Consider the following 12,934-nt stretch of genomic DNA (forward strand, 5'->3'; position numbering starts at 1 on the left):
TTGAAGTGACCAACATTTAACTTAAGTTTTTACTTTTTATGTGAAACGCGTGATGGCGTCAACCAAAGAAACAGGGAAAACAAGTAGCATTGACTGCCATCATAATTGCCTCAAAATGTTGCTGCTTAACTCGAACGCCGCTGACAGCAACCGCTTTATGACAACTGCGGCTGCGCTCCATTGCGTCTTTTTGCTTTTATGGGCCATTTTTTCAATGTTTCGCTTTTCTCGTTGTTTTCGGCCTTTTCTCCGTTATAGACGCGTACATGAAGTTTTAATGTCCCTACAGTTTATTTATTTTTCGCATTATTTTCAGCTTTTTTTTTGTCTGGTTTGTGTTGTGTTTTCGCGCCACTTTACGAGCGTGCGTGCGCGCATTCAACACTTTTCGGCGTTACTGTGTTCGCGGCATCGCGCGTCTTGGCCGCTTCATTCACTACATTTTTCTTGCGCGTTGCTACACGGTTGCTGCTTCAGCTGCTGCCGCAGCGGCTGCTGTTGGTTTTATTTAATTTTTCGGTAAAAATGTTTTGTAATTGCTTTTTCGGCATTGCAGCGTCGCAGAGCCGTAGTGTTGAAAGCGACAGCGGCAAACTCACAATTTCCGTACTTTTTTGGGAACAAGTATAAAAGGGTGTCTTTCTGGAGACAAGTACATCAAACTCATCTTAACGCTCTCGAGCATTGCACGTACGCGCAACCGCAACGAATTATTCAACTAAAAGTGACGCGTTAACGAACTCGAAACGTTCTTTTCGGTGTGTTTTCTAAATAAAAAATTTTCGTGAAAATGAAAGTGTTCGCCATCTTAGCCACCACTTCCTTGCTCTTCGTGAGCTGCGCTTGGGCCGCGCCAAGTGTACAAGATAATCGTGTCGAAGGTGAAAATGGCAGCTCATTGGCGCTTGCAGCCCGCTACCTTGGCAGCTGCTTCGAAGCTGAGGATATGACCACATGTTTTGCCGTCAAGGGTATTACGGCATTGAACCGCGCGGCTAGAAGCAATAATATCGAACTCGTCAATGGCATTTCGTTCAAAAGGTGTGTGTGATTGTGTGCGACGTAAAAAAAGAAGATTGGAACCATTGTAATACCCAACTTAAAGTCATGCAAAGAAATACAAATATTATGTATTTGTACATTCGAATTACGCAAGTTAAAAGACAGTCCATTAAATGTGATTACATAACCTCGCAAGGATGTGATAACAATTGAGTGAAAATTGAAATGTGAACAAGCCAACTGCGTGCTCAATTTCAAAAGCTTTAAAACAAATTAGTGCGCTTTCTCAAAGTTTAAAATTAAAACAAAAAATATAAGGAAAAATGCTGAAGTAACTGATAGCATAAGCTCTACTTTGACTTCACTGATGTAATCCAGACGTAATGCCGAATTGGCTACCATGATATAACCTCAGTTTAGTGGCAAAACTCAATTGATGCTTATCTTATCATAAAATCCTGAAAACAAAGCTTCATATCGAAGGGCAAAGATGTGAAAAATTGTACTTTCGAGACAGTAAGGGAGAGATTGTAATATGATTACTTGAAAGAATAGAGCCTATATTAAAAGAATCTTGAATTGAGCTCATTTGTATAAAGAAAGATCAAACGCTACTTTCTATATCGACGTCTCGGTATTAATGATGCTTAAGTTTACTGAAAATAACAATTGTAATTCAATCGATTTCACTTGAGGCTATCCATATCTTCCTATTAGAGAGATAACATTTCTCTTACTTAGTAAATTGGATACCTTTGGAGATTAGCAATCATACTAAGCAAAAGTGATAAATATCCTATAGTATTCTTCGAATAATCGATTCACCTCTATATGAAACTAATATCACACATTTTTTTCATTTTAGAAATTTTTTCTTAGATTCTCCTTTTTTCGCATTGACTTTAAATTAGACTTCAATATTTTATATTTTTGCAGAGATTCCGCTTCCGCCGTGGCACGCAGCAGTAAAGCTTTGAGCGAAAACGAAATATATGCGCAATTACCGGAAAATGCTGAAGAACGTAACGGACGCTTGGTCGACATTGCTATGCAAAACGCTGCTGATTTCTTGGGCTCCCACAGTTTGGAAGTGAAAATTCCCGCTGAAGCTACACAAGATATGGCACGCGCACTCGATGAAGGTAAACCTCAAAACCCTTACATCTACAAATGAGCCGATTCGTTTAATATAACTTTGTCTTAAAACTTTTTTTGCAACAATATTTGTCACACTCTTTTTAGGCCGTGGTAAATTGAAGAAGATGTTGGGTCCGATTGCTATCGCTGTTGGTGCCAAACTCTTTGCTGTCATACCCATTGTGCTCGGCGCTTTGGCCCTGCTTACCACCAAAGCTGTGATTGTTGCCAAAATCGCTTTGTTGTTGGCTCTGATTGTCAGTGGCTCGCGCTTCTTCGGTGGTCTGGGCAATAAGTTCGGTGGTGCTCTTGGTAGTGGCTATAATGCGGCTGGTTGGTCAGGTGGCAACTCTGCTGGTTGGTCTTCGGGTGCTGCCTCATCGTATCCTTATGCCCGCAGCTTGGATGCCCAACAGTTGGCTTACAGTGAACAAGCGCCCGCAGTCAACGACGAAGAAGCTGAAGAGCTACAGCTCTAAATGTTGAGCTCAACAGGTGTTCACCATTACAGTGGAAATGCCAAAAATGTGCCTTCATTAAAGTTTACATTATGCTAATTGTTTTAATGTATACTTGGTAGTTCGTAGTAATTTATTAAAAAGAAAATTTTTATTTAAATACCTTACTTAAACGACTTGAAAACTGTTTGCTAATGATTACAAGTACGAAAAAACCGAATAGTATAACGAAATACGAAAGGAGTTCAAAAACTCAATTCATCGCATTTGAATAGCTATTCTTCTTACACCCAAAGTATATATGTATACATGTATGTATTAAGATTTGTTAGTACTCAGTTGTTCAAAATGTACAAAGATTAGCGAATAAAGTTTGAACTTATAACTTATATATTTAGAAATGGTTTTATTCTAACCCCACTTAACCAATGCCTAGGTATATGAGGCTCCCATGAACTTAAATTATAACTAACAGTCAATTTGTGTCTAAATGAAGCATAAATTAAGTAATTTTGTGTTTGTTAAAATATGTTAATAAACTAAGGTTGAAATACTTAGTTTATGAAAAATTTAGGATAGAATAAGAGCAAATCTAGAGAGTGCTTGTTTAGACATGTGGATTTCAATGAGGATTTGGTCTTTTTGATAGCTATTAATTGATTTAAACTCAGTAGGGCTTGCCATTTGTTAACAATAATTTAACAGTTATTCGAGCAACTATGGATCGGTTTCGTACCTTGCTTACTCTAGTTGATCATGCGCCTTCTCAGAGACGCCGTGTAGTATCGAAGAAGACCATCACTCCATTCACTTTCAGGCGCAACACTTGGAGCTGTACCCATTCACTTTATGGACGATTTTGCGGCAAAATCTTGGTGTCCGGGCTTACAAAATAGAACACGTGCAAGAATTGAAGCCGAATAACTATCAAGCGCACTTTCGGTTATTTCGCAACAAATTTTGTTCAGCCATAAGGCTCACTTTTGGTTGAATGTGCACAAGGCATTGTTAAAACGCCGTTACATTTTCAAAAAGTATCTGTTTGGGGGTTTCCTTTATATATTTCTTCAATAACTAAGCCGGGTACTGCGTCGAACATTTTCAAAGCTGGAGTGTTTTCATCCATACGGATGACATGACCTAGCCAGCGTAGCCACTGTCTCTTACTTTGCTGATCATTCCATTGAATGCGGTATTCACCAATGCGCAAAGGACCATAAATCTATAGCAGAATCTTTTACTCTTAAGGTCGACTCATCAGATGTTGTCATCGTCATGCTCACAACTTCCGGTCTTAGACCAAGTATCCTCTTGGTAGCCCAAAACCATCCGTTAGAAGGCGTACTAAAGTGAGAAGACGAAACATCCCTCCCCAGAATTGTGCGTTGAGTTTGAGACCCGCAACGTAAAACACCCTACCAATGAAAAGGAAACAATATAACAATCACTGCAAGAAATAATTTACTATATACTTAATATATGATATTCATATCTAGAACTTTTCATCTAATTCATAATCTTTTATGTATATCTCTCTCTCTCTTTTGTTTTATAAGCTTTAACAAACTTTATGTGAATGAAACCATATTATAATATAATATATGTATAATAATATGTAAATTGAGTTTTTAATACATCAAATATAAATGTGTGAGCATGAAGAGCTTGATCAGCTGGCTGACAGGGGTAATTCTCAAAAATTCTACAAAAAAATGCAGCGACTCACGGAAGGTTTCAAGACCGGAACATACTCTTGTAGAACCCCCATATGTTATCTAGTGACTGATGCGCAGAGCTGCTAAAATTATGTAGGGAACATTTTTTTAGGCTGCTGAATGGCAGTGAAAGCATAACACCTGGAGATGGCGCACCCCAATCGATGACGATGGAGCAGACGTTCCATTGCCCGACCATGAAGAAGTTCGCATAACAATTACCCGTCTGAAGAACAACAAAGCGGTGGGCGCTTATGGATTGCCGTTCGAGATATTCAAACACGGCAGCGAAGAACTGATAAGGAGCATGCATCAGCTTCTTTGTAGGATATGATTGGACGAAAGCATGCTCAACGATTGGAATTAAAATGTGCTCTGCCTAATCCACAAAAAGGAAAGACCCCACAATCTGCGTCAACTACCGTGGGATAAGCCTCCTCAACATTGCGTATAAGGTCAACAAACTTATTGGACTTTATCATTGTGACGCTTAGCGAGGAAAATCAACAACTGCGAATCGACACACGTCACCTCTTCGTCGATTTCAAAGCTGCTTTTGACAGCACGAAAAAGAGCTGCCTTTATGCCACTATGTCTGAATTTGGTACCCCTTATCCCTATTGTGCGACTTCTTTTAACCACTGCTGAAGAAAATAATTCGAGCTGCAGAGCTTAATCGAGCAGGTACAACCTTTTATAAGAGTGTGCAGCTACTGGCGTACGCCTATGATTGATATCATTGGTCTTAACACCCGCACCGTTAGTTCTGCATCTTCCAGAATGGATAAAGCAGCCAAGCAAATGGGTCTGGTGGTGAACGAAGGCAACACGAAATATCTCTTGTCATCGAACAAATAGTCATCGCTCTGGCGACTTTAAAGATTCTGTGGAAGATTTATGGTCCTTTGCGCATTGAGCTGATGAGCTGTATAAGATATACTTCAGCTCTGAAAGTTTCGACGTAATGCCCGCCTGGGGAGGCAGAAGAAGGACCAGGACCAGGTAAAGAAAGACCTGGCTTCCCTTAGAATCTTCAATTGGCGCCATCTTGTGAAAGGAAGAAGCAACTTTCGTGCTGTCATTAACTCGGCTATAACCGCTTAAGCGGTGTCTACGCCAGTAAAGAAGAGGAAGAAGAATACATGAAACTTAAGATATATGTACATACAACAAAATTGTTCCACTTTTAACAATTAATTTATATACATATGTACAATCTTCTATACTTGTTAATGACACAAGGTTATCAAAGAGCTTAGGAAATAAATTAAAAAATTTATTCAATCACAAATTTCATTGATTTATTCACTAAAACGTTAGTTGGGCTTCAGTGCGTATACCACATCTGAAATATATAATATTTAGTTATTCATCAATTATTAATCGCCTGAAAATGGATTATACGGACCGGTAAATTCAATTTGGGGAACAAGAAATACTGTAAAACACGCAGAGGCAAATCTGGTGAATACGGTGATTGATCGATAGTATTCATTGTGCGTTTGTTGTTGCTCTTTGTTGTTCCACAATTCTGTCCGCTTCCTAAATACATCCAAATAGAACATTTTATTGACCATCTGTCCCTCCAGAATAAATTCACGATGCACTAAACCACAAATGTCAATTAACTTGATTTTTGAGCGCTTTGACGTGGCTCATTTCCTTCCCTCCATTCCGATGATTGTTGAGGTGTTTGCATCTCAAACTCAGAAACCCATGTCTCATCGGCAGTTATAATCTTCTCCATGAATATGGGATTCTCTCTCTAAAACTTGCTTGACGATTTCCAGGTACCATAACCTTCACTTTTTGATTATTTTCATCATTTGAAGAGGTCGAAGGTCATCCTGAACGAGGAATGTCTTCAACGATATATCGACCGTCTTTGACGGCTTTTTTCCACTCTTAGGCTTGTGTTTTTTGAATCATCGAACGCCTTTTCCAACATTCGCAATGATTTCGCACTCGAAATTTGATTAGAAATACAAAATTTGAAATTCATGTTTGGCATAGAATTAAGCACATTCGTATCACTGTACCAATATCCATTTTTGAAATACTTCTGTGATCAAATTAAAAGGTGAATTTTGTCCATTTCATTTCCTTCAAAGTAATCCCCTCCCTCTCTAATACACCTATGCCAACGAATTGTCTAGCCATCATAGCACTTAAAAAAATCCCATTTCGTGATAGCCATCACAGCCTTCTTCGATTCAGCTTTTATATACTCAATTAAGTCAAAACGGTGTCCTCGGAGTGGTCGTGTGAACTTACTGAATAGCCAGAAGTTACACGAAGGTAAACCAGCGAATGCGGGTTGCGGTACTATATTAGTTGAAAATGTGGTGAAATGATCACGAATAACCAATGCAGTATGAGATGGTGCATTATCGCACTTGTTTGTTCAATAAATTCGGACACAGTAAAAATCAAAGAATTTACTCTTAGAGTCTCACAAAACGACGCGTATTTCAAATACTAATGAATATGACGTGAAATTTAGCATAGATGTCACCCGCAGTACTACCAACTTACAGAAAAAAATTTACCGATTCGAAAAACACGCGAAGTACAAATTAAAATTTCACCTTTCAATTTGATCAGAGTAGTATCATTTACCCACGGAATTTAATTACAATTTACGGGCGTTTTTTTGTCCCAATGTATATTCTGACAAAGTTGAAATGAATGTATACAACAAGTGCGAGATACTTGGTACATACATATACATATTTGTACGTACGTGCAAATAATTTTTTTCAATTTGTACAATGTGCGAGTATGAACATAATATGGCTGCTTATATGCGTTGAGGAAAAGAAAGTATTTGTTGTTGGTAAAGTTAATGGAAAACCACCTGAATGAGTCTAGAGCATTTGCCGAAGACGTAAAACAAACAGAGTTTCGAAATGAGAACAGTGTGGGCCCAACGAATCACATATTAACCAAAATTGTGGAATGCCACCTATTTTGTGGATCTTACATACTTGCTTGAGGCCGTTATGACATTACGGCTTGTATTACAGTTAATTTTTCCAATTACGTTCATACCTGTATATGATTCACATTCCCTGTTAATTGAGTGCAGAATTATAGACCTTTTGGCCATTAAAAATTTCAATTTGAAGCTAACGGCAACAATAACCTGTATTCGAAAAAATTTAATGTCTATAAAAAAAATTAACAGGTTTGCGTTGAAAAAAATTGTTGTTCGCGAATTCATAAACCTATTTCGATATCGATTTATATGATCTCAAGAGCAAAGAGCGTATTGGTACATAAATTCGAACTTTTCCTTTGCTCAGTGGTCTCGGTCTGATGTAAGACCTGACCAGTTACAGAGTTCTTGACTGTTTCCTCACTGTTATATTATTCTAGGAGAGACTGTAGAAAGTTATTTAGCGAGGCTTTGCTTTATCTGAAGATTCCAAATTTCAGATATCACAAAGCCTAGCGATAGCTGGCTGTCAGGTAGTATAATTGTTTAGGAAAATCAGGATCTAATCAGGATTCGATGGTGAAAGATCTGACATTTCGCATCCGCACTATTTAAAGTACATCGTGGTATAAATTAATAGGAATATCATATAAGTATAATACTGGTGTAGTAATAGTTAATATGTGTAGAATCGAACGTAGGACACAATTGTAATGTCTATAATATGCCTGCACATTACGCTGCATTTACTGCATACTTTTATTGAATTATACTATTCGTTTATATCAGCCCACTCAACATATGTATCTCTACCAGAGAGTTATCAGAGTAGTAGTTTGTCTAACGATTCTTACCATAGAAAAAATTGTAACAACGAGATTTCTTCAAATTTTTTGTTTCCAATGGAAAAATGACCATATCTGAATCGTTCTTTGTTAAAAATGATATCATAGAAAAAGTTAAAGAAACAGGGCTTGAAAAACCGTGTGTTGATTCGCACCATCTCGTATGGATTGACTAAACCATTTCGGTTAACGTTGCTTGACAACATAATTGAGAAACCTATATTTATCAAGCTTATCATTACTGGTGCGATAAGGTGAGTTTATGATTACGACATCGAAACAAATCTTGCGAAACCGAAGCGAACCGAAAAAATTACGAGAAAGTCGATCAAAATTCAAGGTGGTTGCCATTGTTTTCTCTAATTATCGTTATCGGGTTCATTAAGAAGTCTGTAACACCCAGAAGGAAAAGTCGGTTTAGTAATGTCCGTCTGGCTCAAAATTATGTTGTTATACCCTGAACAGAGGCGAAATTTATAACACCGAGATGCAAACGTCGGAGACCCTATAATAATACGTACATATCTATAAATGTACATATACATATCGCTCATTCGCTGCAAGACTGGCATAAATCAAAAAACGTGATTTTTGAGTTATATCATACTTCATATTGAGTAAAAAATTCATATGAATACCTATTATATGCTCCGCTTGAGAAGAGGTGTAAGGTTGTAGTCAGTTGAAAACTTTAAACGCGTTTTCTGGAGAATCGATTTTTTGACTTATGCCGGTCTTGCAGCAAATGAGCGATATATACATACATATGTATACTATATAAATTAGCAGCGAGATGAGTTGAGACAATTTAGCCATATCCGCCTATCTCTCTGTCTGTCTGTCCGTTTGTCTGTGTATATACACGCGAACTAGTCTCCAAATTTTTGAGATATCAGTCGGAAATCTTGCTCTCGTCCTTTGCTCTTCAAGAAACTTTTGTCGGAACAATTTAATAAGATTGTTTGGATTATTTATAGTGAGGTCAACTAAAATGGGAGTGTAATAAAAGTAGAATATTTTGTATCAAATTTTACTGGAGTGCAAATGGTGAAGTAGTTCATAAATAAACCTACACCTTAAATATAAATTTGCCCTTGACAAAATCAACCTCTTACTAATGTAATAGAGTTTTTTTTCTGTGTCGTAATTAAAAAGTTATTCTCCAGATAAATTGTCAAATGTCCAATAATCCTGACAGGGCTTTTTAAAAGCCGTTTTAATTTTTGTGAATAGTTGTATTATTTTTTTAATATGTACAATGTGATGATATTCAGAGCACATTTTAAGTATTATATCAAGATTGCAATAAGAAAGAAATAACATAAAGCTTCTTACTTGATGAAAAATCTTGAGAAATTATTTATATAAAATGTATTTATCAAGTGCACAAAATAGAGGTGATATTATAAAGCACTCAGTCTTAGATTACCATGTTGACTGCTAGACATTGTTTTGATTTTTCATTATTATTACTCATGATCAGTAACGGTCAGTACTTTATTGGATAAAGCCGGTATGGACATAGGCTATGCACTTAAAAATGGGCAGCACCGCGATACACATTTCTAGTTATGGAAAAGAAAAATGTACTTATGTATATGATGTTCCCAAAACAGCTACGCCCCTAAAATGAAATACGCCACTAAGCTAAGTGTACTTCAAGTGAAAACAAGTAAGGAAGGGCTAAGTTCGGGTGTCACCGAACATTTTATACTCTCGCATGATAAAGTGATAATCGAGATTTCATTATCCGTCATTTACATATTTTTTTATTTTGCTGTAAAATTAATTAGAATTAAATTCTGAGAGATTTACCGATATTTTCGGTGAAAAATTAGGTTAGGTTAGGTTAGGCACTGGGTTCTTCGTGTTCGATATCAGGGACCTTGAAAAGTTATAGTCCGATCACGACAATTTTTCCACAAGGGATACCTCAGCTCAAATACCGTATTTGTGTAAAGTTTTATTCCGCTATCATCATTGGTTCCTAATGGAATTCAAAATAGCATTATATTGGAAGAAGGCGTGGTTGTGAACCGATATCACCCATATTTCGTACATGTCATCAAGGAAGAAGTTAAGAAAATATTATATACCGAATTTCATTGAAATCGGTCTAGTAGTTCCTGAGATATGGTTTTTGGTCCATAAGTGGGCGACGCCACGCCCATTTTCAATTTTTAAAAAAAGCCTGGGTGCAGCTTCCTTCTGCCATTTCTTTCGTAAAATTTAGTGTTTCTGACGTTTTTTGTTAGTCGGTTAACGCACTTTTAGTGATTTTCAACATAACCTTTGTATGGGAGGTGGGCGTGGTTATTATCCGATTTCTTCCATTTTTGAACTGTATATGGAAATGCCTGAAGGAAACGACTCTATAGAGTTTGGTTGACATAGCTATAGTAGTTTCCGAGATATGTACAAAAAACTTAGTAGGGGGCGGGGCCACGCCCACTTTTCCAAAAAAATTACGTCCAAATATGCCCCTCCCTAATGCGATCCTTTGTGCCAAATTTCAATTTAATATCTTTATTTATGGCTTAGTTATGACACTTTATAGGTTTTCGGTTTCCGCCATTTTGTGGGCGTGGCAGTGGGCCGATTTTGTCCATCTTCGAACTTAACCTTCTTATGGAGCCAAGAAATACGTGTACCAAGTTTCATCATGATATCTCAATGTTTACTCAAGTTACAGCTTGCACGGACGGACGGACAGACATCCGGATTTCAACTCTACTCGTCACCCTGATCACTTTGGTATATATAACCTTATATCTAACTCTTTTAGTTTTAGGACTTACAAACAACCGTTATGTGAACAAAACTATAATACTCTCCTTAGCAACTTTGTTGCGAGAGTATAAAAAGATTAGTCAGCATACAATTTCATTAAATTGCTGCAGTTGATTAAAGACTCGCTGACAATGCCATATTAATGCAATTTAATGTCCTGGTCAATAGCAAAACTGCTGACTTCTACTAAGTTGTAAGTAAGCCAAGCAGTGTTATTTGATTCTACCAATTGCAACGAAGTCTTCAGAATTAAGTGCTTAAACTGTTATCCCATCAGGTGAGGGCATTTATATTCATATGTATGTATATGTATATCGGTACAACAAATGTGCCCTAGCCATGACGCAGAATAACCGACATGAGCATTCCAGTGCCCTTCATTTGGAACCACGAGTGTCAACAATGATTTGACCAAAAATTTCAAGAGGAAGAGACGAGCGACACGAAACGAAAAAGAAATTTTATTGAAATCGAAAGCAAACGAATGCGAGGAAAGGAAAGAATCTGGGCCATTGAGACCAAATGAACGGCCATAAAATCACATAAAGCCGATTGCAATAGAATGTCAATTAACCCAAAAGGCGAGTGGGTGGGGCCGGCGTAAGCTGAGCGCCGAGCTAGTGAACGGGCTGAGCAAAATAGTGGCAAATCGAACGTGTGTTGGTGGTGGACAAAGTGGTTCACAAGTACCGTTTAACAACGACTAATAGAATAATTTGTGCGTAGCTACACGTAGCACACACACAGACACACATCTGCACTTGTATTTACAATTGCCATTACGGAACACCAGCGAAATGTTAATAAACTGCTGACTTTCATAGAAACCAATGATGGAATTAATTCAGTTACTCGTATGACTGTGCTTCGTATGCGGTGCTTGGGTGTGCGTTTACGCTTGTGGGTGACAGGCGACGCATAAATTTATGAAAAGAATTTGGAACAGATAATCCACTACGCTGGGGCTCTGTATGTGCACGAGTTCATATTTGTGGCTAGCGGCTGTGGCCAGTGGCCAGCAGTCATAATTGAATAAAATCACATACATGGGCTTGCAGCGGAATATGCGCGTGAACGTGTGTGTGCGTGTGACACACATACGCCCAGACATGCGTGACGCATATTAATGATAATATAAATGCAACAACAATTTTGCTCAAATAGGACATTTGCTATCGAAATGTAGTTTTACAAATTTTTTATATTCGTATTTTTTCTTCTTTTTTGTTTTTGTTTTTCTACACATACATATATTTTCTAACATATTGATGCGAACTTGCCACTGTCATGGCTAAGTGTTGGCGACTTCCCTTTCGTTTGGGTGGCAGGTGTAGCAACAATCAAAAGCCAAAAACGTGACAAATAACCGAGAGAAGTTGCCGAAGTGTCGAAAGAAAGGAAAATAAGGCGATATAACGTCGATTTTGGCGCTCGAAGGCAGCGAGTCTAATACTCGAAGTGTTGATATTGCTGTGGTTGTTGCTGTTACTGGCAACCATGAAATTATGGGCAAGAAATTTGTTCGCTTTGCAAATGTATGTCGAAAAATCGAAGGCAAGCAACGGACAGTGCGTCCAAAAATCAAAAATCGAACGGTTAGCGGACGGGCTGTGGGCTGCGGTCAGCGGTTAAGGCAATCAGCATTGCGTAGTAGTCACTATAGTGATAGCAGCAACGAGGCATAGTACTAATGGCAATTTGTATTTTGCTTACTTGAAATGCAACGTCGCGTACCTGACGCTTGACTCTGACACCCCACACCATCCCCCGGTTGCTGGCTTCCTCTAATTCACTTAGCCTGCACCAATATATGTGTTCGTACGTGTGTACGTGATATTATTGGTTGCGTATTTTGGCGTTTGCATATTTTCTTTCTTTCCGATTTCTAGTCGACAAAATAGGAATTGGAAAGAGTTGGAACATTTTCGGCTACGAATTGCCTAAGCGCGTTAAGCTGTGACACTTCATTAAGCGACAACTCAATACACCGCAATACGATTAACTGCATTCCGATTTTATAGATTCACCTCGTATAAATACTCGTGCTTG

The 12,934-nt window shown here is 38.0% G+C and overlaps 1 protein-coding gene across 1 annotated transcript; it reads left to right on the plus strand.

Moving 5' to 3' along the window:
• Positions 1–639: 639 nt before the first annotated feature.
• Positions 640–4,001, plus strand: LOC105221924 (uncharacterized). Its single transcript, XM_011199070.4, has 3 exons — positions 640–1,041; positions 1,939–2,144; positions 2,245–4,001. Exons 1-3 carry the CDS (start codon positions 791–793, stop codon positions 2,616–2,618), a joined length of 831 nt encoding a protein of 276 aa, XP_011197372.1. The 5' UTR covers positions 640–790; the 3' UTR covers positions 2,619–4,001.
• Positions 4,002–12,934: the final 8,933 nt, after the last annotated feature.

This window comes from Bactrocera dorsalis, chromosome 2, assembly GCF_023373825.1.
Source record: "Bactrocera dorsalis isolate Fly_Bdor chromosome 2, ASM2337382v1, whole genome shotgun sequence".
NCBI classification, from domain to species: domain Eukaryota; kingdom Metazoa; phylum Arthropoda; class Insecta; order Diptera; family Tephritidae; genus Bactrocera; species Bactrocera dorsalis.